The following is a 24,126-nucleotide window of genomic DNA, read 5'->3' as shown; positions in this document are numbered from 1 at the left end:
GAAATACGCTCTTGTTAATAGCTTTGGGGCTGAACAATATACTGGACACATCAAATGCATCCTGGAGGAAAAAAAACAAGTATGTCTTGTCTGAATGTCTCCTAGGAAACTGCTGCTGGGACAGGCACATTCCAGTAGCAATGAAGGGGTGTTAACCCCATGTGTAACTAGTCTTTGCATCTACAGGTGTGGTTACTTGAGAACTGTCTGTTTAAATATTTCAGACCCCCAATACCTTTGCTGTGTGCACAAAGCACCGTGGGGTCCTGCTCCAGGCCATCAATGACAAAGATATGAATGACTGGTTATACGCCTTCAACCCTCTTCTTGCTGGCACAATACGGTAAGAGCCAGCTGTGCCTGAGTGAGAGATGTGGTTAGTGGGATGTGGGCAGGCAGCTCGTCACATTGGTTAGCAGATTTTGCTCTGAGGGGATGGGGGAGCCGATTCCAGTGAGCACTCAGCCTACTGATGTGGAAAAAAAAGCCAGCCCTAAAGCCTAGAAAGGGCAGAGGATGCTGTCTGTTCACCAGCTTCTTACTAGACAAATCACATTTAAATATATGCAGGATGCTGTGTGTAATGTAGATATGAAGAGCTTAAAATGGCCTTTGGTCTCCTGGACTTTCTCCCTTTTTACAAATATATTAGACTGTTCACTGCCTAGCTGCTGGTAGGGCTGGGCTGCTTCTCTGTTTGGCCAGATTGTAGGGTGATGCAGAAGAACTCTTCCTCCTCCTTCCCCTCCCAAGAGTCCCTGCATTCTAGCCCACACCAAAAGTGCCACCTTGTCAGCTGGGCTACGGAGGTTCCTGGCTCTCCCTTGAAGGCATGGTAACACAGTACCGCTAGAAAAAAATCAGTCTTCATTTTACTAAAAAGTTAATTGAAAACCCAACTGTGTTACTGGTATAGAGAGAGGAGCTCTTAAACTGCAGTTCCTACCTGATCCCATCTCCCTCACAAGGACACTGGGGCAGCAAGTACAGCTACCAAGTTATCACTCTTACATATTTTTAACTTTGGTAAAAAAATGCAAAATAAGCGTAGATGAAATAACATCAAGATGTGGCGGAAAAGAAGGTAAAGAATGACCAGGAGGGAGGAAGAAAGAGGCTCAGGAGGTAATGCCAAGCTAGCTAATCCTTTTTTCCTTTGTTTTGTGCAGGTCAAAACTGGCCCGAAGACGCACGGGCCTGCTGAAGTACTGAGTCCGTGTGATCTCATCTGTTCTAACTCGCCTTCTGATAGATAAAGTGTTACCTCTCATTTCTCTGTGTGATTCTTGATGGTTTCTCTTGTATGTAATCCTGTGGCTTAACTTCCATTCCCTCCACACCTCCTTTAGCACTTTTTCTAGCTATTCTAACCCTACACCTTTTTCTTTTCATCTGTGCTGAGAATCCTATTAGTAGCATGTGGCCAAAACAAAAGGAAAAAACAAAAAAAGGATCCAGTGAATATTGCACGACTTCAAAAAGAAAAGTTATTTATTTTTTTTTGTCTTTTCCTTAGGACTATTGGTTTCCCATTCCAACTGACTCTTTGATGTCTGTACCACTGTCCTCAGTGTTATCTTTCTGAAATGCTTTAGGTTTTTCTTTATTTTATGACTTTGCGGTAACCACAATGCTGCCCTCAGGACAAGATTCTTAGGCTAGGGGAAAATGGTTCCTTCTAAGCGTCTAAACGTGGTGTTACTCAGCTAGAAGCTGCCGCTGCTCTTGAGGCTTCCTTAGTCTTGCCTGTCATTTAACCCCTTATGAGAGCTGACACACAAGATAAGTCAACCCATCCAGGTTGGACTTGAATCTCAGACCCCAGATATCCAGGAATTTGAGTTAATTCTGGAGATAGAGGAGTTGTTGGTATTCAGCAGGTCAGAGCAAGGTCTGCTGCTGTCTAGACTGATGGGAGGAGAACAGGAGCAGACCGAGTAATGTAGCAGCAGGCTGGAAGAAACTGCCCTGTGGGCTCTTGCCATAGGGGTCTAGATTGGCACTGTTCATTTATAAAATTCCCCAAAACATTAGTGCTTCTCTGCCCCTCTTTTGAGCAGAGCAGGTGGCATTTGTGGTAACCATGTGCAGGCAATGTGGCCATATCCCTCCTGATTGGGAAAGGAAGTTGTTACTGAAGCATTGGGTCCAAATCCTGTAATTTGAAGGGCTCATCCTTTTCTTTGAGGTGATGCTAATGAAGGAAAGTGGGAAGTGGAAAAATCTCTGTGTGGTGGTTCTCTCGAGCATATGCAGGAATTAACCAGAAGGATGGGGAGATGCTTCCCTTTTTTCTCTTCCTTTCTTTGGTCTTGAGAGTTACTGTAGCAGTGACTTTTCCCTTCCCTGTTTAATTAGCTTTAAAACAGAAACAGCATGGCCTGGAAAGCTGCTCTGAAAAATGCATCTGGCATATACTCTTGGAGTACCCCTGAAATGAGGGCCTCCCTGCTCCCACCTTGTGCATACCACCCTCTTTTCTCCAATTCAAAGACTTTCCTGTCATCAGCTTGGATATTATCTTCTCTCCACTGTCTCCTTTAAAACCTAGTGCTTGCAGCACTCTTCAGCCACTGCATGCTTCAGGATGGGAGGGAGCTTTGGCTTCTCTTTGGAAAAAAGATCACATCTCTGCTTGTATCACCACCACTTTCTCCTCCTTTTCTTCAGCTGCCTCCAGCCCTTCCCCCTAAATTCTGTGGGCAGGAGGATAGTCCCTCCTGAAGAGAGACCAAGTAGACTCCTATTCCTGGTCACCAGTGTGTAACAAGTGCCTGTTGTAAGATTCCCCCTGGGCAGCAGCAACTATTGCTAATTTGATATAAGGTCTCTTAGACAAACCTTGACCCCCTACCCCTTCAGGCCTTCCACCAACGACACAGTAAGTTTCCTTTCTCTGGAAGGTGAATTTCCAGTTTAGGTTTCTTGGTGGCTGCAGGGGAGTTATTTTTAGCATCCATCAAAACCCCTTCATTATACTTCAGCTACTCAGGGGAGTGGAATGCCAGGGGAGTAGGGATGTACAGAGCTCTCATTAAGTTTATAGCCCTTGGGAGTGGCAAAGGGGGTTTATTTCACTATCCTAGGCACATGCAAGAAGAAAAGGTCCTCTGATCACTCCACCTCAGGAAGGTAGTTTTCATTAAGATCACTCCTTGTCATCTAATTATGCCGCCCACTGGCGTTTCTGTGGCCAGAAGCATGAGGGATTCTCAATAGAGCAACTTTATTCCAGCTTCATGCACTGCTTTGCTTCTGCCGGCAAAGCGCAATGCATAGTGGGACCTCATAAAAGCTTAGTTAAAAGAAGGAGCAGGAAGATGAAGTCTGATGCTTGCTAGGACATCTATTTATACCTTACATGATGGTAATTAAGCTAAGCTGTGAGCTCACCCTTTCTCCTGCAGTCCCCTAACTCCTTCCAGAACATGAATCTGCACCGGAGGAGTGTCATAGGGACCCAAGAGCATCACACAGAAAGCATTTGTTTGTTTGTAGCATTTTGTTCTTTAATTGTGTGACCCTAACACAGTGATGATGTTCTTTGTTATGTAACAGACACAATATGCACTTCCAGTGTGTGCACAAAGACTGCCAGTGCAGGAAGAAGCTCCCTGAGCTGGAGTTAAGGAGATTTCAAGACTGTTCTAAGAATGAACTAGAGGTTAATTTTAAGCACTAAGTCACTACTGCTGCTGCCACCATCGGTAACGAAGGTGGGACCTTTCTGAGAAGGGGAGGGATGGTGACGATTAGATGTGGTATTATGTTACGCACTGAGAACTTTTTTTTTAATTTTTTTAACTAGAACAAAACTAGTTTGCAAAGTCTTTGCTTTGGATAGGCCAGAAGCTGGAAAATTCGCTAAATTGTATTTATAAATATATTATGTATAAATGTGATTAAGGGACCCTCCTTAGGAAACAGGAGGTGGCATATGGGTATCTTATTACTACAGAACTGAAATGTTACAAATGTGTTGCATAAATTTCACTCTCCTATATTTGAGGATTGCGGGCAGCTTCCGGTGGCCTGATCTGTATGTAGATCAAAGGTCACTGGAAGTGTAAAATTCTATTTTTAAGTTTCTATATTTCCTAAAGCCCCATAATCTGTAGAGAGTTCAGAGGGGGCAGTATCACCTTCCAGTCTGATGCAAGAGAGATGTTGAATCTCCTAGAGTCTCACACTGGTAATGGAGCTCTGCTCTGGAATGGCAGTGTTCCTTGGTCCTTAAATTAGGAAGTAGAAAAATACTAGATTTTTTTAAATCAATTGAAATTCATATTTTTGTACAGGCTTCCTGTTCTCGCCCGAAGAGTTTAAAATGGAAAAAATACATGGGGCAGGGAAAACTGTCACCCCTCCTGAAGTTTAAAAATCCAACTGAGCTGTTTTGATGATTGATCTCCATGCAGGCTGCCCTGGAGTCAGCCAGCTCTTGGGACTTGCTGCTGGAAAGTGGGCACCATGCCATGGGCCAGCCAACCTTTTGAGCATGGGCACTGATCCTAAAGGATGTCCCTTGGAAAAAGTTAAGATTGCAGGCACACCTCTAGTTTGGGTTTTTAATTTAATCAAATAATGGAAGGGAAGAAATGACCCAAAGGCCAGTGAAAATGACACTAGTGTTTAAATTCTACAAGCCATTTTATTTTAAAAAGAATTGATACTGTATTTTAGAGATGCACTTTAATTTTTTTAAACAAAATCCTTTATCCTGGGATGCAGAAGGGAAGGGAGAGGATTTCCAAACCATTGGAAAGGTTTGTCATGCCCATGTCGAATATCTTTACTACTGCTCAGTGAGGTGTTTCAAAGCAAAGACTTTACTTTCTGCTGCTTGTTATCTAATTTACAGGGATATTTAATTTTTTATGTAATGTATTGTATATTTATACATCTGTAATTAATTGCACATTAGATAAGGAAGAGAGCATTATCCTGGGTATAGAACCCTCTGGTACTTACGCAGCATCAGTTTGTGTTAGTTGTATTATTCTGGATTTTTTTCTCTTTTTTGTTAAAGATTCAGTTGTTAACCTGCTGCTTAAAGGAAGGATACTAATGCTGCTGCTCTTGGAAGGTTTGCAGAATGTATTTAAATGGGACTCTAACTTGTGTGTGTTGCACCTCTCCATTGTGGCTAATTACCCTGTATGTGGTCTGAACTGTACTGTACGTAGCAGGAATGTATTCATTTTGTGCTTCCTTGTTAAACAGAAACATCAGCTGTTCGAGAACAGAAATGAGAGATTTTTGTTCAGAAGGCCATTTATGAGTTCTAAGTATTGGAGGCCTAACACTAAACAGATTACTTAACCTTGTGTCAATATTAATTTTAAATTTGCTTCAATCAATGAGAGAAGCGGTGCACTCAAGCTTGTGAGTCTGGCACTGGAGGGTTTATAGGACCTCTGTTTTTAATGTTGCCAAATTAATGGCCTGACCTGACATACTGAGCTATTCCTAGCTCCTGTTGAAACCAAGGGTTGGGAATTGGGGAAGTTATGGGATGCTCAGCACTTCTCAGGATGAGGTCTTAATTTTCACTCTGCTTGTTCAGAGCATATACTCCATGTGCAGTCTGTTAATGTTCTCGACTTTGGACATTAGAAATTCTGTTGCACTGAAATACCTATTTTTTTAACCAATGTTTCTTTCCATCTCCCTATTCAAGTCCTCCACACATGGTAGACACTATATAGCATAAGTAGCCTTCTTGAACAAATCTCTTTGCAAACTGATCTCATCCCAGCAAAGGAGTGCATCAGCAACACTGTACAATATTAATTTGATTTTCATTCTCATGTTTTATTTTGTAAATATATCTTATGTTTGGAGCTTGAGTATACAAAATGTAAATATAGTTCATGTATTTGTACTAATTCTGATCCATTTGCTGTATAGCCTTAGGTGTGCAATGCAGATATCTAACTGTGTATGGTAACCTTGCACCACTGAACTGTTAGTGAACGAGGTGAAACAATAAAGGTACAACCAGTGCATTAGCAGGCATTGTGTGCGCTGCTTTCTTTACTTATTATTTTTTACCATTAGTTTCTTGGCTTGATCCCTGAAAGCTGTTGAACTCTGATCTGAACAAGCTCACTCAGGGAGTATAGACATTCCTCTCTGCCTGATTCTAGGTGTTTGTCAGAGACCCTTCTCCAGCTTTTCTATCACCATTCCCCTCCAACACAATTGACTGGCAGTTCTAATTATTCAGTCACTTTCAGTGTAAAAGTGGTGGTTGTCACAGGTGACTGGGAGCTCCTTAAATAGAGGCCACTGAAATTTGGCACTGAGGTACTAGCTGTATCAAACATGACTGCCGTGCATGGACTTCCCCATGGGTCAAACTCCCAAGGTCCTGTCCCAGTAGGTATAAAACCTTACAAAAATTCTGACTGTTCAAAACTGTGGTGAGGTCCTTAAAATATTACAGCTCCTTAAGTCATAGCCCTGGTCTACACTAAGGTCGGGAACTCGACTAGCAGTAATTTCTTCAGGAACGTGAATAACGTGGCTGACTACCACGTTGACTCACCTACATCAGGCAGCGCGGAAGTGAACCCGCGGCTCCTCGGCTCACTCTCGGCTCTCTCCTGCCCTCTGTGGCGTGCGGGAGTGAAACTCGTCGTCTAGATCACTAGATCAGATTCGGAACTCGAGCAGCCAAACTTGCCCGCGCGTCACCCAGCAGGTAAGTGTAAACGTGCCCATAGAATCATAAATCTCAGGGTTGGAAGGGACCTCAGGAGGTCATCTAGTCCAACCCCCTGCTCAAAGCAGGACCAAACCCAACTAAATCATCCCAGCCAGGGCTTTGTCAAGCCTGACCTTAAAAACCTTCTAAGGAAGGAGATTCCATCACCTCCCTAGGTAACCCATTCCAGTTCTTCACCACCCTACTAGTGAAAAAGTTTTTCCTAATGTCCAACCTAAACCTCCCCCTCTGCAACTTGAGACCATTATTCCTTGTTCTGTCATCTTCTACCACTGAGAACAGTCTAGATCCATCCTCTTTGGAACCCCCTTTCAGGTAGTTGAAAGCAGCTATCAAATCCCCCCTCATTCTTCTCTTCTGCAGGCTAAACAATATCAGTTCCCTCAGTCTCTCCTCATAAGTCATGTGCTCCAGCCCCCTAATCATTTTTGTTGCCCTCCACTGGACTCTTCTCCAATTTATCCACATCCTTCTTGTAGTGTGGGGCCCAAAACTGGACACAGTACTCCAAATGAGGCCTCAAGTAGAGTTGCCAGGCATCCGGGTTTTGAGTGGAATGCCCAGTCGAAAAGGGACCTTGGCAGCTCTGGTCAACACCACTGATCAGGCTGTTAAAAGTCCAGTCTGTGGTGCAGAGGGGCTAAGATAGGCTTCTTGCCTGCCCTGGTTCTGCGCAGCTCCCTGGAAGCAGCTGGCATGTCTGCCCTCTAAGCACAGGGTAATCAGGGAAGCTCTGCATGCTGCCCCCATCCCCAGGGTTGGGTCCATAGCTCCCATTGGCGGGGAACCTGCAGCCATGGGCACTGCGCAGAGCTGCCTGGCCACACCTCCACTTAAGGGCTGGATATGCTGATGGCTTCTGGGAGCAGCATGGAACCAGGGCAGGCAGGGAGCCCCACTGCACCACAGATTGGGAGCCATCTAAGGTAAGCACCACCTGGCGGGAGCCCAGACCCAGAGCCCCCTATCCCAGGTTGGAACTCCCACCTGCACCTTAACTCGCTCCCAGACCCTGAACCTTCTGCACCCTAATTCCATCCCAGACCTTGCACCCCAACTCCCTGCCCCAGGTTGGAACCCCCCTGCATCCAAACTCCCACCTAGAGCCCCCAGCCCCTCCTGTACTCTAAATCTCACAGCCCTGGGCCGCCTCCTGCACCCCAAGCCCCTCATCCCTGGCCCCACCCCAGAGCCTACACCCCAGCCCTGAGCTCCCTCCTACACTCCACACCTCTTGACCCCAGCCCTGAGCTCCCTCCTCCTCCCTAGCTGCACCCCCCCCCCATTGGAGCCCTCAAGCCCTAGCCATGAGCCTCTTGTTTCTAGCCCTACCCTAGAGCCTGCACCTAAGCCCCTTCCCCACCCTCAATCACTTTCACTGGGCAAGAGTGAGTGACAGAAGGGGGGAGGGACCTCAAAGGGGTGGGATGGGGCAAAGGTGTTTGGGTTTGTGCAATTAGAAAGATAGCAGCCCTCTGAATTTTTAGCATTGGATGCCTACAGGGCTACCCATAGCCCCTCTCTGAGGGTGGGCTGTGCTGCATTTTGCATGATGGAGACCTGACTTTACCCTAAGGCCTTGAAGGCGGACCCTGCCCCAGTAAAGGGCGATGAGATCGGCGCTCTGCTGGGCCTGTCTGAGCCATCCGCCCATAGATGGGGCGGAACTAGCCGAGGACGAACCCCTAAGTCCCGCCCCCCCGAGAGGCGGAAGCGGCCTTGGGCCAATGGGAGCGGAGCTAGGCGAGTACAGCTGGTCCGGCCGCGCCGCTGCCTGCCCAGTCACCCACCGGCCCAGCGAAGGGAGTCGTCGCTGCCATGGCACAGTGAGTCCCGCGGGCGGGCGGCTGGCCTGGGCGGCCTGGCGCTGTAGCCGCCCGACACCCAGGCGGGCGGGGGCGCTCGGTCTGCGTCTGGCTGCGCCGGGGTCGTGCGTGGCCTTGACTTAAACGCGCTGGTCTGGCTGGTCCCCGCGCTGGCGAGGCCCCGGCCCCTGGGAATGACCAGGCGGGCAGAGTACGAGGATGCCGTCCTTGCACGGTTGCTTTTCTGGATGGCTCAGAAGTGGGGAACCGGATGGTTGGGGGGGGGGGTCGTGTGCAGGAGGTTAGATCAGGTCAATGGTTTTCAACTTTTTAATTTGTGGACTCCTAAAAAATTCGAACTGGAGGTGTGGACCTCTTTGGAAATCTTGGACATAGTCACAGACCACCGGGGTCCATGGATCACAGGTTGAAAACTACTGGACTTGGGGAACACAGTCCCTTCTGGCCTTAAAGTCTGTGAGTCAGGTTTTTCCCTTGGGGCTGAGAGGAGGATTTCCCGTCTGCCCTGTCCCCGCAGAGGACTGGAACCACCTTGCTCAGACTCTGACCTGAGCCTTACGGGCTCATTTTGCCCATCCCACAGTGATGCCCAGGAACCACTGACATGGGCCACTCTTGGGTAGGATTGAGGGGGGTGGCAGTGAAGAGTTCTGCTTAGCGTTCTCAGGTGAGAGGGCATCAGAATTTGATGAGAGCTGGATTGTTGCCTTCAGTGACTTCCTTAATGGCACTCAAGCTTCATGCTAACACAGTAGTCAGTTACTAATTCAGTTTGTTATCTAGATGCATATGCAAATAGAATGAGAAAATAAGTGGTTGCTTTGTAGCCTCTGGCTGAAATTCTTGTCAATTATTTCACCTTTCTTTTTTCTTCTTGACTTAATAAGTTGAGAAGCATTACTCACCAGAAAAGTGTTGCCAAATATATTGCCCTATTGGTAACTCCTTACAGATGGACCTGTACAGGGGCAAAGGAATTCAAGAGCATGAACAGAACGGGAAAGACAGGTTGTGAATCTGTGCTGGGGCAGTACTACTCTCCTGTCTGAAATGTTGGGTATTTCAGGGTACTGAGCTTGGAGACAAATGTCCTCCCTCGCTGATCTTTCTCTAGAATATACAATACAGCCTTTAATTATCAGCTTCAGAGGTCAGGGTAGGGGCCAAGATGACTCCCAAAACAAATGGATAATCAGGTGAACCATCAAGCTGATGTGGAAGAGAGAGAAGATTCCTGGCAGAGTGAAGAGGGGACAGGGCAGACATCATTCGTATGAAGACTTATGCACAGAAGTCTCTCTCTGTATAAGGTAGCTCATCTCTACCTTGCAGAGCTTGGGGAAGTTGGTGGCTCTGGTAGTTCCTCCCAACTTCTTTCTTCAGCGTCCTGTGCAGCAAACCACAGGACGTTGAGGGGAGAGGACATGATAGCCAAGTGGCTCAGTGAGCTGGATTTCTGCCAGTTGAAGTGGACTGATATGCTTTGTCAGAGGCCTGAGGCAAAATCCAGGTGCTGCTGGGTGTGGAGACCTGACCTTGTGAAAATTACATCTGTGGTATTGATTGCCCTGTCATCCTGAAACAGGGATGGGAGCTGTGTTTCTCCTTGTGTCAGCCCCTCATGTCCCCATTAGCTCTCTTTAAATCAGTCTCCAGCACTACTTCATTCCCTCCTCCACCCCCTGCCGGGGTAGTGATACCAGCCTTGGAGAGCCTCCTTGGCACATGTTGGAGATGCAGCGAAATACAGAAATGTGAAGTGATGTCCAGATGTTGTCTGATACAGTGCCATTGGTTGGGGCTGCACTGCCACAGTGTGAGCACTCCAGCTCTGTGTTGGGGTATCGGGCTGCTCACTCTGAGCGTATTTGGCACAGTATCACCTCTTGCTCCTCCTCTCTAGTTGCTGGGGGTGTGGGGTATTTTCCTTCTCTCTTCCTTCCAGGGTTTGTTTGCCTTGGTAGTTGGGAAGGGATCCTGGCAGCTCAAGATCACTTGGTATGCACTCTGGACAGCTCTGCTGTGTTCATCACTCCACTGTCTCTGCCTGAGACCAGAATCAGTTAATTATGTGGGCTCACAATGTAATATAGAGTGCACTATAATGTATGTAAGCAGGGAGAATATATGTACACTCTCACCAGCACAGGTTCACAGAACAGTGCAGGGGACCAAAATAGCCTGGTAGACCATGAAAGGATCATTGTTAATGACAGTTGAAATCTTTTTGCTATTGATGTGTTGTTGTTCTACTTTTCAGAGCTGACATTGCTTTGATTGGACTGGCCGTAATGGGTCAGAACCTGATTTTAAACATGAACGACCATGGCTTTGTGGTGAGTGAAGGAAATTGGGGAATTAGTTGTCATTCCCAAGGGCTGAATCCCTAGTGTCCAAGAGCAGCAGCTGGGCATTTTAATTTTTGTGGGAGGTGGTGTACATGAACAGTGTCCTGAATTCAGATTCTTTCCCTTTTATCACAGTCTTCGTTGCTGCTCATAAAGGAAGGGGATTGGAGGAGAGGGCTGTACTCATCTGTGTCTAGCCAGGAATTGAGATCACACATGGATTTGTTAGACATCAATCTATCCTTTGGGGGTTGCAATTGCACTTGGAACATCCGTTAGTGATTGAACCTAATGCAGAGACATACAGCAAAGCTGCAGGAGTAGTAGCACTGACATGTGCTTCTTGGAGGGCGGAAGCAGGAGAGAAGTGCATAATGCTGGAACTAGCCGACTATTAATTGATACGGACAACATCACATTAGGAGGTGTCACAGATAGGGTTTCTTGCTTTCCCAGGTCTGTGCGTTTAACAGGACGGTGTCCAAAGTGGATGCCTTTCTGGCCAATGAGGCCAAGGGAACCAAAGTGATTGGGGCTCACAGTCTACAGGAGATGGTCTCCAAGCTGAAAAAGCCCCGTCGGATCATCTTGCTGGTGAAAGCTGGAAGTGCAGTGGATGACTTCATCAAAAGTCTGGTGAGGATAGTTTCCTTCCTAGCTGCTATTGGCCCCTTGTTCTTTGCTGCCCCCATGCCAGTTCCACCTTCCCGTTGTTGCAGAGACAATCTCATAGACTGCTAACTTGGCATTGCTTAAAGTCACTTGAAGATGAGAACCCGTGGGGATTAAAATCAGTTAGAAGAATGCCTTAAAATAAAGGTTTGGTTGCTAGACGCATCTCAAAGAACTTTACAGACACTAATTACTCCTAAGTAGATATGATGATGTCTCTGCTTTATAGATGGGGAAAACACACACACAACCCTCCCCTTGTTTTATCCTTTGGATTCTGTTGTTGAGGAGCCCAATCTAGTGATGAGCCTTTAATAAATCTGGCCCTAAAAGGGGGGTTGCTTGTGATTAAGGCAATAACATCCGGAACAGGTTCTGATGAGTTCACTCTGACCTTTCAGGGATCTCAGCTGCAGGTCAGTTCTAAGTTTTTCCTATATGGACCAAATAATGCCGATTAATTTTATTTTTTCTTTTCTGGTTGCAGGTGCCACTGCTGGAAGCGGGAGACATCATAATTGATGGAGGGAATTCAGAGTACAGGGACACCACGGTAAGCCTGATGCTGCCTTCTAGACCCTTTCCTCTAGGTGAATGGGCTGAGAATGCCCTGACAGTGGTTCTTTGCTCCCAGAAATGGGTGAAACAGGACTGCTGTATACATGGATGCCTTTTACTCTCCTGTATGGGGGGAACCAAACCAAATTCTGTTTGCAGTGGAGCCCCCTTACTGATAGACCTGTTACAGAGCTATTTTAGGGTTGCTAGGTCCTTATTGTAGGAGCAGACCCGAAAAAGGTGTATGTTTGTGTCCAGAAATATAGCAATAAAAACACTGGTCTCATTAGAACGAAGCCCCTTTGAAAATGCATCTGTTCTAATCTCTGGTGCTCCAGGGTCTCAAACCTTGTCAAGGAGAGTTGAGGAAGCCAGGATGCTTATAGCAGACCTGTTGCCTGACTGGAACATGAGGTCATAGAATATATGCTAATAGGCAATATTGGTGTAATTCCACTGGCCATGTATCCCATGAGCATGGGAATAGTACAGGAATAATTCACTTAGATAAAACTGCCATGTGCCAAGAGATGGCTGTGCTGGTAATGAATACCTGACATGCATTGAGTCAGTTGTTCCTGTTGCCTTGTTTGTGGAATAACAGAGGCCTGTTAAACAAGCTAATGATAATGTCATGTCTATAGTATATTTCACCTGGGTATCTTAAAGCACCTCACAAACATGGATTAATTCTCACAGTGCCCCAAGAGGAATGTTGGTATTATCATCTCAGGTAAAGAAACCAAGGCAGAGAGCTTGTGACTTGCCCAAAGCTACAGAAGAAACCACTGTCAGATTCAGGATTAATATTCAGGAGTTTCTAGCTCCTAGTCCTGAGCTCAAGCTACTAGACTGTCACTCTCCCACGGAGAGAGCATCAGTGTTCATGATGGAGTGTTCTCTTTCTCTCTATCTAATGGGCTCATTCTCTCCTCTTGGGGTTGATCCCCCCCGCACACCTATATCTTTGTATACAGCACGTATCACCTAGCATCTAAGGCTCTGAGCCTTTACAAGCCCTGCATCCCATTTGCCAGCATGTGACATTTTCACACACAGAGGGCCAAGTCCTTATCTTCTCTTTGGAAGAACCCATGTCAGTGGAGGAGCAAGGGAAGTTTCCTAATGTTCGAAGTGCAGCCTGTGTGTATGTTCCTCTTTGATGCCACATATTGCCATGACCAAAGCAGAACTGAAAAAATTATTTTTGGGTCCAAATGGTGCCATCTCTGTCCTGGCTCCATGAGTGTTTGAAGTAAAATGAAGGATTCCCCCTCCTCTGTTTCAGAAAAGTTTTTGTTGAATACTATTTCTTTCTCTCCCATTCAGAGGCGCTGTAAAGAACTCCGGGAAAAGGGCATCTTGTTCGTAGGAAGCGGTGTTAGTGGGGGAGAGGAGGGTGCCAGGTACGGACCCTCGCTCATGCCAGGAGGAGACAAAGAGGCTTGGTAAGCATCAGCCCTCCCATTCCCATCAGCTCCTCTTGTAGACTGGTCATATAATAACGAAGTCTTCTCTGGGTGTTGGAGCAGAGGGTACTGGTGAGGGTGGGGGGTGTCTATATCAAGAGACAATTAATGTTTCCTGGGGGCTCAGGACTTCTCAGCCCAGCTGAGGTCACAGGCAGTCCTGGCTGTTCATGGCAGTCAAGACTTACCCAGTTTTCTTCTCAGTGGTGTGCGGGTGAAGGCACCAGCTGTACAGAGCATAGTCATGGGGAGAGGAGAATGGGGAACCTGACCAGAGATATCCAAGACCTTTAATTGACTCTCTTGGGACTCCATGCCAGCTGAGAAATTGCTAGTTATAACACAGGTAGCAACAGGAGCTGCTGCAGTGACTCATAGCTCAAAGGAGGCTTAGTTGGCTCTTCAGTGCCTCCAAACTGTTCGAGGATGCATGAATTCTTGCACACAAACATGGCTCTTGATCCAGCTCCTTCTCCCACCCACATGTCACTGGAAGGGGCGGTGCAGCAATGACCATTTGGGGATCTGTGCCTGGTGATTTTTTTCCTGTATGTCTGGAGAGACATTTTGTTTTCTGGGCCTATTCTTGGCTCAAGGAAAAGACAGCTTTAGAAACTGAAAAGTCCTGTCGCTTCACACCAGCTTTACCTCTCAGATCAGCCTGTTCCACCTTGATGGTGCCAAGTTTTTCATCTTAAACTCGTGGATAAAGGCTGCTCCTTTCTTCCATCCCCACCTAGAACTCTGTCCTCCTCTCTTCCTGCACCCCGTTCTATGTTCATGCTCCTCTCAGGTGGCTCCTTTCACCTACTCCTGACTCAGTGTTCTTTCATACCATATCATTTGCTTGGCACAACCTCCCAGTTAACATTCATTAAGCCGCCTCCTTCTCCCCTTCCAAATCAGCTAAGACTGATGTTGTGGTTAATGTGTAGGGCAGCAAGCCAAATAATCTGGGTTCCGTTCAGGCTCTGCCACTGACTCATTATATGACCTTGGGCATGGTATTTAATCTATCTCTGCCTTAGCTTCCCCATCTGCAAAATAAGAGGGGATAATAGTTGCCACCTTTGTGAAGTGCATTGACAGCCTCCTCTATAAGGCACTGTATAAATGCACAGCTTGTGCGGTTTGCTATTTCCTGCATGGGGTGGCTAATTCTTGAGACATTTTGCCTTTATCTTGATTTTGATGGAGATGTCTGGTAGCCAAGTCCCCTCTCCTCATCTGGTCTCGGGGTGAGTTACAGTGGTAGTATGACATGGATAAATTTTCTCTTGTAATGTTTCTGTCCGGCTGCTGAATTATATCATTCCTCTCCATAGGCCTCACATCAAGAAGATATTTCAAAGCGTCGCTGCTAAAGTGAACACTGGGGAACCCTGTTGTGACTGGGCAAGTACTGACAGACATTGATAGACCTTGGAATGTAATTAGATCCATCACTTGGGTGTTTAGGCTACTGAAATCTGTGTGTGTGTGCACGTGTCACACACACTACAAATGTATCGTTTAACGAAGCAGGACTACTTTTTGCATTGATCCTTCAGTCTGCTGCACCCAGTACAGATTTGCAGTTCCATGGTACTTCACCCTTCACATACTCTCTGTCCACATGGACTAATGTCCACAGCACTGAAGCCACCATCACAGATATTTCCCTTTTTAACAGTTCAGCAGAGACCACGGAAGGAATTGGTTGTAGAGAATGAACTCCCCTTTCATCCCAGGTGGGGCACATTGCTGGGGCGATGTGAGGGAAGCTGCCACGCAGTATCTACACACAAATGGAGGTTTGGTGTGTCCAGGCTGCCTTTCCCCAGTACTAAACTCACAAAGCCATACTAAGCAAAGGGAAACTATGGGCAGGTATTTAGTTGCGGTGGCAGCAGTGTGTCTGAAGGCACCCTGTGACGTCTCTTTGGCAGGTAGGAGAAGAAGGTGCCGGGCACTTTGTGAAGATGGTGCACAATGGGATTGAATATGGAGACATGCAGCTGATCTGTGAGGCCTACCACCTGATGAAGGATATACTGGGCATGGAACATGATGAGATGGCAACGGTGAGCCACAGCCTTTCTTTTCTTTCTCTCCAGTCTATTTCACCTTTGCCCTGAGACCTAGCAGGTGACTGCTCTGCTTTGAAGGCAGTTAGGATGGAGCATAGCTAATGTCTGTAGTAGAATCCTCTACCAGATCTTCTGCTAGGGCCAGTGGGGTGATGTCCATGGGCACCAACTGAGGTGGGTCTAAACCTTGAACACTTTTAGACCATTGCCTCAGATCTTTCATTCCCCATGTGCCTCCTGCCCTGGGAAATAATCTGTCTTGGTGGGATTTGAAGTGTTTCTACTTGTTGTTCCCTTGTTCCTTGACTTGGGAACTAATGAACTTCCTCCATATGAGCCAATAATGTAGGTCACAGAGATCCCTTAAAGCAGGGTGGGATTCAATAATGTGGGTAGCTAATCCTTATAGAGACCTGATTAATCTTGGGATGAGCCATAAATAGTCAAAGTTCCAAGAGTGTGGTGTCATGGAATGAGCCGTTTCCACTTCCCGTATGGCTCAAGATTGTAGTAGTAGGCTAGAATATGCCTGTAGGTTTCTGTTTGGAGATCGCTGCTTTGCAGCTCCATGCACCTGGGGTACCTCTGACATGGGGACATGCTAGTTCCTCTTCTGAGCTGTTAGCCCATTAGCCAGGCAACTACTTAAGATTGTCAGTGTGTTTGAAGGGGTGCCAGTAATTTTAACTTGGGTGAGTATCCCTCTTGCAATCCCATTGTTGGTTTCTCCATCAAGGTGTTCGGAGAATGGAATAAGACGGAGCTGGACTCTTTCCTGATTGAAATCACAGCCAACATCCTCAAGTTCAGGGACTCTGATGGCAAACACCTGCTCCCAAAGATCAAGGACAGTGCAGGTCAAAAAGGCACTGGGAAGTGGACAGCCATCTCGGCCCTGGAATATGGAGTTCCTGTTACACTCATCGGTAACTGACTTGTCAGCCTGACTGATATTACTGTCTCTTGTTTGACTGGCCTAACAGCATGTTAGCCATGGAACATTTAGCAGTAGAGGGGATAAGCCTATGATGAAGGTGATTCTGTCTCTGTTATCCCTGATCTAACAGTTAAGGCTCTTTTGTCCTTTGACAAAACTACTTCCTACTCTTTGCTTATCTTCTGTGGGAGTTCTCCCTAATCATATATCCCACTTGTACTGTCAACACCTCTTCTCCCCCTCCCTGCCCCCCCATGATATTTGCTAGTTCCTTAGCTGGTGGTGACTCAGTACCAGACCAAGACGTGGGAGAGGGTTTTTAATATTTACCACTCTAGTTTGGTTCAGCCCTGTTCTCAGTAATCTGTCCTCCCCTGGTGCCCGATGCTGAGTCATATCACAGTCTTGAAAATGTGTGGAATAAGAAACTTGTATTTCTGCTATGGCTTTAGAATAACCTGCATCTTCCTGAAGATGTAGAAATTATTTTTCCACCATCCATGTAACTTTCTTCTCCCCCATTTCCATGTGATAGTTTTAGCAGAGCTCGAATGTCACAGTATCGATCTGACTAGACAGGGACATTTAGGCCTTGTCTGCACTATGGCTTGAACAGCACTAACCCTCACATCTGTCTGAAAATGGATTTTGAGCATTTATCTGTAAGAAGCATAGTTGCCATCTGTGTGCCAACATGATGATTGTTTGCATGGTTTCTCTATGCAATGTGAACAGAATATTCTTTAAACTACTTTGGTTAGCTTAGGGTCTGACCCAAAGCCCATTCAAGTCAGTGGGAATCTTTTCATTGACTTCAGTAGGCTTTGGGTCGGGCCCCTAAATTGTACCTGAAAAATAGCCACCCACATATGCAGATACCCACATAATTACCCACCTACCACTGATGGTTGTCTCTAGCATAGTTTCTGAACACAGCTGTGAAATCGCAGGTGTGTTAGCAGTAGACACCCAAACTATGTTACAGATGTGTTTAAATTCATACTACAAGCTCTAGTGTGGACTTTAACTTTGGGAAGTTCCATCTGTCGTCAGAGTTTGCTTTATTTTTCCTGCTCTTTTCCCCACCTCCTCTTCTCTGCCCTCTTGTTTTGCTAACCCCCCTTGTTTTACAAGATACATTGTATTGATCGTTCCCTCTGTGGCCAGCTGAATCCAGTTTATTGGAGAAGATTGGCTGCACTGCAACAAAAAAAATTTTTACAAAGTAGGGCTGAGGCTGCTATTTGCTGAATAATTTAAATATTGTACCAGAGCTTTAAATCTCTCTGAGATTTGTTTACTTTTAAATTGTTGCGTCCTCCATTTGGTTGGTAAAGTTCCCTTGCTTGGGCTCCTGCTTTTGCAAGGATCAAGGGTGTAGGCATTTCCCAAATATAATTCTGTGCTGCAGGAGTGGTTTGTGGAGTTAGTGCTTCACAACAACCCCTGTGCAAATACTGGACATTCTTAATGCAGTTGCTACATCTTTCTCCATGCATCAGGGTGACTTGCAACTTCCTCCCTGCAATAGCAGAGTCATGCTCCCTCCACAATAAAGCAGAAGGAAATGGGTTGGGCAAGAATGAAAAGGAGTGGCTAGTTCTGATTATGATAAAGTATGATAACCTGCGACAGGGAAGTCCTGTGCAAACCTATGACTCATTCACAGGAGTATGAAAGAAAGACTTCTTTTGTAACCGGAGATTCATTGTAAAGGAAGAAGGAAAGTCTTATATGATTTCATATTTCTGTCAGTCCCCTGAAAGGTGACCTCAGATGCTAAAAAGTAAAGGAAACTGTTTAAATTCCCAGTTCCTTCCCTGAATATCTGTACAGACTTAAATTACAAATGAATACACTTTAAAATAACATATCTGTGAGTTAGTTTTGCCTTTACTTATCTGCCAGGACAAGAATTCAGGGTTCTGGCTTCCATGCAAGAGTTGATGATATTGTTTGCTTCTACAGCACTCTGAGGAATGCAGCTCCCTACCTTGCTTAGTGATGTTGTACGAATCTTGCATGGGCCTCTGACTACCAGAACTAAAGTCTTAACAGATAAAAATTTTCACTTCCCCTATGAAATAGATTTATTTTTAATGTTTGTCTGCAGCATTTTTGTGTGTGCTGAGGATTTCCTAGAAAACCATCTCCAATTAATGTGCATCGTACTGGGTATTTGTGTAAGTGCTTCTCACCTTCAAAGCACTGTGCAAGTATTTCTTTAGTCTCCTAACCCCACCTCTCCCTAAGATATACTGTGATACAAAATTGTCTGTATTTTATGGATGAAGGAAACTAAGACCAAAAGATTGAAGTTCCTTTCACAAATAAGGAAACATTGATTATTTCTGTCCAGGACCCCTGTCATATAGTAGATGCCTTACATTGCTTTAAGAAGTCTCAGTCAGGGCAAGCAATGCTGCCCAAAACTGCTCTAGCCCAGTGGCTGTGTTTCTGGCTGATTGATCCCTCCTTCCTGACATTCAGATAATTCATCCAAAAACCTAAGTAAATGGTGTCTCGGAAGCCACCTTTCTTTCCTTGGACTCTCCAGATCTCAGGGTGTGAACTACTCTCCCTCTCTCTCCTCCTCCTCCACCCCTCACTTTCTGCTATTTTTAGAGCCTCCCCTCTCCATTTCTTATGATCCTCTATTGAACATGAGTTCTCTGACTAGATCAGATTGTGGAGACTCAGTCCCACACTGTGAATCAGCTGCCAGGAGGTGCTTGATAAAAGGTCCTCTTCCTGTAGACAGAGGAAATTCCTTTTGGTGTGGCCAATGGGAGTCCTCTGTCATTTATAAACCTGACCTTCCTTGCATGGCAGTGTGGCCTGCTGCTGTCATCCCATCTCTATAAACACCTGTCCCCATGTCTTGGCTCTGCATGCGATAGGCTAGAAAGCCCTCATTGTTTGGCTTGTGCTTGCTAAATGTCTTCTCTTTCCTTCTCTGAGTAAAGGTGAGGCTGTCTTTGCACGGTGCTTGTCTTCCCTCAAGGATGAGAGGGTACAGGCCAGCAAACGGTTGGATGGGCCCAAAATGACTCAGTTCAGTGGGAACAAGAAGGCATTTCTGGAAGATATTCGCAAGGTGAGTCAGGGCTCCTAGCCAGAGCACTGCATTAGAGCTGCAGGGACAAAGTGAGCCCGGATGCTGTGAACCCGGGATTCTGAATGGGACACGTGCTGGCTGTGCTCTTGTGCTTTCCCTGTCTCCAGCCATTGGAGCCTGCCCTGGACGACCACCTGTCATGTCTTGCCCATTTCTCCCACTGTGCCAACTGAGATGCAATAAAATATGGTTAATGGGGAACAGAGAAAGATCCCAGTTGGGATGAAGGGTGATACAGGCACAAGACTGGGAATCAGTTGCTCTTCCTAATCTAGTCACTAACTCAGTGTGTGACCTTGGGCAATTCACATCACCTTTTTGTGTCTCCATTTCCCTATCTGTACAATGGAGATGGTACTTCACTTTCTGCCCATTGCAGAGGCTACATTTATTAACACTTATAGAGCACATTGAGCTTCTCAGATGGAATGTGCTAGAGAAGTGCCAAATATTTATTATTGCAGGAAAATCTGCCTGGCAAAAGGCTCAGGGAATAAAAGGAGACAAAAAGACGTGTGTGTTCCTGTGCATGATCCAGATTAAGTGAAGAGTGCTTACTTGCTCTTTTAGCAGTCTCCTTTTCTGTGGTACCCATACATTCTGGGGGAAACTACTGGAATAGATGCACCCAAAAAACCCCAAACCCAAGCAAAACCCCAACCCTGACTAAAACTAAGTAGAATTTGACTGTATCTTTTTCTTCAAGTAATAGATGAGGGTAGCACTAATGCAAGAAAATGGTGATATTTTGATGTTAGCTGTCCGAACTGCATAGGAGAGAGATTTATCAAGTACCTATTGACCTGGATCAACTATATTCTTTTGAACTGTGAGATTGAAAAGGCTTAGACCATCAGAGATTGTGGAGACTCAGTCCCACACTGTGAATCAGCTGCCAGGAGGTGCTTGATAAAAGGTCCTCTTCCTGTAGACAGAGGAAATTCCTTTTGGTGTGGCCAATGGGAGTCCTCTGTCATTCATAAACCTGACCTTCCTTGCATGGCAGTGTGGCCTGCTGCTGTCATCCCATCTCTATAAACACCTGTCCCCATGTCAGAGGCAGTAGTTAGGAATGTTTGGAATCCAGTAAGTGAGTTTCTTACATATAACTGGAGTGTTGCCCCTGAGACAGACCTTGGTGGGACTTGTGTGCTCTGCTTTTGGATCAGATTGCAAAGTTCTTCCATCAGAGTTTGTGGGCTGCTTCCCTAAATCTGATGTCTCTCTCTCTAGGCACTGTATGCCTCCAAGATTATCTCCTATGCTCAAGGCTTCATGCTGCTGAGACAGGCAGCCAAAGAATTTGGCTGGACAATTAACTACGGTGGCATTGCATTGATGTGGAGGGGAGGCTGCATCATCAGAAGGTAAGAGAGCAACTGGGGCAGGGAATGCTGACCAGAGAGCAGTTTGCCCTGTGCTGGACTGGCCCATTCGTATTTTATCTGCTAATATGATACTGGGATGCTGCTGCCTAAGTCAACACTGGAGCTCATGCAACCTGATGTCAAGTTTATATGTTGCTCAGCCACTGCTGATCTCCTTTTCATTTTTTCACTTTGTCATTTGCCCCTAGGTGTTGGTGTTTGGAATCTGTTGATTGGTTGAGTTCTTTAAACACTGTGCCTTTCTGGCTGCCTGTCAAATCCCAGTCCTCAGCCCCTTGGATTCTAGGCCATTCACAGCTCCCACCACTGATATCTAATTCCAGCTTTGTGTCTGTCCTGTTTAGTGCATTCCTGGGGAAGATCAAAGATGCTTTTGACCGAAACCCCGATCTCCAGAACCTGCTATTGGACGACTTCTTTAAGAAGGCTGTGGAGGACTGTCAGGTGTGTCTGTCTGCAGTGTGGTTAGGTCCAAAAAGAGAGAGGGCAGAGAGTCTTTAAAATATATTTTATATAACACCCTTAATCCCAAAGAGTTTTAGGTAATCCTAAAGTGCTTTGGGATTGTGTGTGTGCGTGTGAATACAATATATGCATCTAGGAATCACACATCCACTGTTGAAATGCAGCATCTCCGTGGTGGGACTTCCATGACAGCTGTTTAGCACTACCACTGTGTGCAATGTAGAACAGGAAGTGAAACATAATCATAACCAGTTGAAACTGCACCATTGTAACCATAGTGAGGCAAAATCTAATTATCCACATTAGAATTTGGCCTGGACACCAAAGATAACATCCACACTGTTGTAAAAATGCCCACATGAAATCAAGACATTTCATTTCCATCTCATCAGAAAGATGGAGGTATTATATCTAAATAAAGGAAAAAAGGGAGTGAGTTTGAGTGTAGTGGGTAAAGTTACTGCCCTATAATTTTGATATCCAAATGTATCAAGAGCTGAACTGAACTCTTCCTAAACTATAGGACTTGGAGGTGATGATGTACTTCAGAAGGTAACTCTTCCTAGACTTACCATAAAGTGTCAGATGTAACACACTGTCTCCTTGAGTGTCACAAAGTATTAATATGATTTCCCCAGAAGTAATATACTGGCAAACAGATGTTCAGTTCTTTGTAACTTTGCCCATAATTCACTTTAATTCATCCTCAGCTACTGTGACTCATCAGTTTCTAAAATGTAATTTGCTGACACCCCTTCAATCAGTTCCTCATCTGGGAGTTCCATTAGTAGCAACCATAAACTGTTAAGTTTGCCACTCCATTTTCATGTGAAATCATCAGACAGCAGTAGTCCTAAACATTTTTTTTCTTTTCTCTAACAAAGTGAAACCTCATTCTCACCACTGACCATGCCTTTTGCCTTGGAAGGGGCCTGCTGTGCAGAGTTTGGATTACAAGTTTGTAGCTAAAAAATTCTGCTGTTAGTGTACGCAGTAGCATAGTACCAGCAATGTACCAGGCTCTTCATTCACTAGACCTAGGACTGTCCAAATAAAGTGTTCCGATCTGGGTAGGAGATGAGTCCAGTTAGAACTATAAACAGAGTGTCTGTATGGCCAGTTGAGTCATTTTATTATGACTCAATTGCATTCACTAAAGCTGAATATCCTATGCACGTTACTACATCAGATTTAATGTTGAGACAAAATCATAGAATCATAGAATATCAGAGTTGGAAGGGACCTCAGGAGATCATCTAGTCCAACCCCCTGCTCAAAGCAGGACCAATCCCCAACTAAATCAAAAGATTGTCCACATACCTCTCTGAAGCGACATGCTAGTCTCTGATGTCCTCAGGGAGACACTGTGTTCTTTTTCATTAGGATTACTGAAGACGCCTTATTTGCTCAGTGTTCTGCTTATTATATTCTTCTCTTTGGAATTTGTTCTCCCTGCATATGTGAAAGAGCAGGGTTCCTGCCTGAGTTTTAGATCTGATTTTGTGTACTGTGTGTGTGTCGTTTGTCAATTCTGTCTTGCTGGGCAGCACTCTGAACTGCAGTTGTTTATGTATACTGGTTGGAAAATCTGCTCACTTGATCCAGGGTGATGATTGCCAATAGGAACATGCCATTAGACTAGAGACCAGTAACCTCTGCTGTAGTCCTGCGTTCTTCTGGCTAAGCAGTCTGTTTCCTTCTTTCTCTTTATTCTCCATCAGGACTCCTGGCGACGTGTGATCAGCACTGGAGTCCAGATTGGCATCCCTATGCCGTGCTTCACTACGGCACTTTCCTTTTATGATGGGTACAGGCATGAGATGCTGCCAGCTAACATGATTCAGGTAAGCACCCGAGACTCTACACTGAGACCTGTGAGGCTGAAATTTCAGCCCAAGGGGAAAAAAAAACAAAAAACAGCACATAAGTGTGTGAAGGATCACCTGCCAAAAGCCTTTCTTCTGTATTGCTACCTCTTCTATGCGTTATTCCTGGGTTCTCACCCTGAAATCTTAAATTACCTCACACTTTGATAGCAATAAAATGTTGTGGGGTCAAGTTACTCCTCCCTGCTCCCCCCATCCTGCTTGTGTTCTCCAGTCTGAATCTGCTTTTCTGAAGGTTTTGCTTTGTATAACAGATCACATGTACACATTCAAGACATGTTCACTTAATAAGATTTCTTTAAAAATGGGTGTCACTCAGATACCATGGCAATGGGCTTGGTATGAGAACCTAAATAGATACCTACATACAGAGGTGGGATGTAAGGTGCAATATCTCAGTGACATTGGTATTTGACTGTCTTGTTCCTGTGTGTTTCATCATCTAGGCACAGCGTGATTACTTTGGTGCTCATACCTATGAACTGTTATCGAAACCAGGGGAATTTATCCATACTAACTGGACAGGTCATGGAGGAAACGTATCCTCTTCATCCTACAATGCCTAATGGAAATATTTCATCTGGAAGCCAAGATACTGTAGATCTGAGACATTCCTCTTCATGGCAACCCTTTACTTATACTGCATTTGGCTAGAATTTG

General features: G+C 45.5%; 2 protein-coding genes across 12 annotated transcripts in view; both read left to right on the top strand.

Annotated features, from left to right (window-relative positions):
* Positions 1 to 6,015, top strand: part of KIF1B (kinesin family member 1B) — a 135,184-nt gene extending 129,169 nt beyond the window's left edge. For 9 of the 10 annotated variants that reach the window (XM_039508951.1, XM_039508953.1, XM_039508950.1 and 6 more), the window contains 2 exons: positions 225 to 343; positions 1,170 to 6,015. In XM_039508951.1, the coding sequence (XP_039364885.1) occupies positions 225 to 343; positions 1,170 to 1,212 (162 nt within the window). In that variant the 3' untranslated portion in view covers positions 1,213 to 6,015. The remainder of the gene's footprint in view (positions 1 to 224; positions 344 to 1,169) is intronic. The other variant, XM_039508956.1, reaches the window with a different exon arrangement.
* Positions 6,016 to 8,430: 2,415 nt separating this feature from the next.
* Positions 8,431 to 24,126, top strand: PGD (phosphogluconate dehydrogenase). Of its 2 annotated transcripts, XM_039508959.1 has the most exons (13): positions 8,431 to 8,556; positions 10,817 to 10,892; positions 11,361 to 11,540; positions 12,064 to 12,129; positions 13,464 to 13,582; positions 14,929 to 14,998; positions 15,532 to 15,666; positions 16,409 to 16,598; positions 19,576 to 19,706; positions 20,961 to 21,094; positions 21,460 to 21,559; positions 23,302 to 23,424; positions 23,913 to 24,126. In XM_039508959.1, exons 1-13 carry the CDS (start codon positions 8,549 to 8,551, stop codon positions 24,030 to 24,032), a joined length of 1,452 nt encoding a protein of 483 aa, XP_039364893.1. In that variant the 5' UTR covers positions 8,431 to 8,548; the 3' UTR covers positions 24,033 to 24,126. The 2 variants fall into 2 exon arrangements, with proteins under 2 accessions (XP_039364893.1, XP_039364892.1); XM_039508958.1 differs by lacking the exon at positions 10,817 to 10,892 and having other exon boundaries at positions 8,443 to 8,556.

Source organism: Mauremys reevesii, linkage group 21 (assembly GCF_016161935.1).
Source record: "Mauremys reevesii isolate NIE-2019 linkage group 21, ASM1616193v1, whole genome shotgun sequence".
NCBI classification, from domain to species: Eukaryota; Metazoa; Chordata; order Testudines; family Geoemydidae; genus Mauremys; species Mauremys reevesii.
This window is presented reverse-complemented; position numbering and strand designations above follow the sequence as displayed.

What these genes read in the sequence shown, in the direction of transcription:
- PGD (XM_039508958.1), top strand. Translation starts at nt 8,458, where the DNA reads ATGGGAGCGGAGCTAGGCGAGTACAGCTGGTCCGGCCGCGCCGCTGCC. An exon ending in GGGAACCCTGTTGTGACTGG is followed by an intron (nt 14,999 to 15,531) that starts GCAAGTACTGAC and finishes TCTCTTTGGCAG; the next exon opens with GTAGGAGAAGAAGGTGCCGG. An exon ending in TGCCAGCTAACATGATTCAG is followed by an intron (nt 23,425 to 23,912) that starts GTAAGCACCCGA and finishes TTCATCATCTAG; the next exon opens with GCACAGCGTGATTACTTTGG.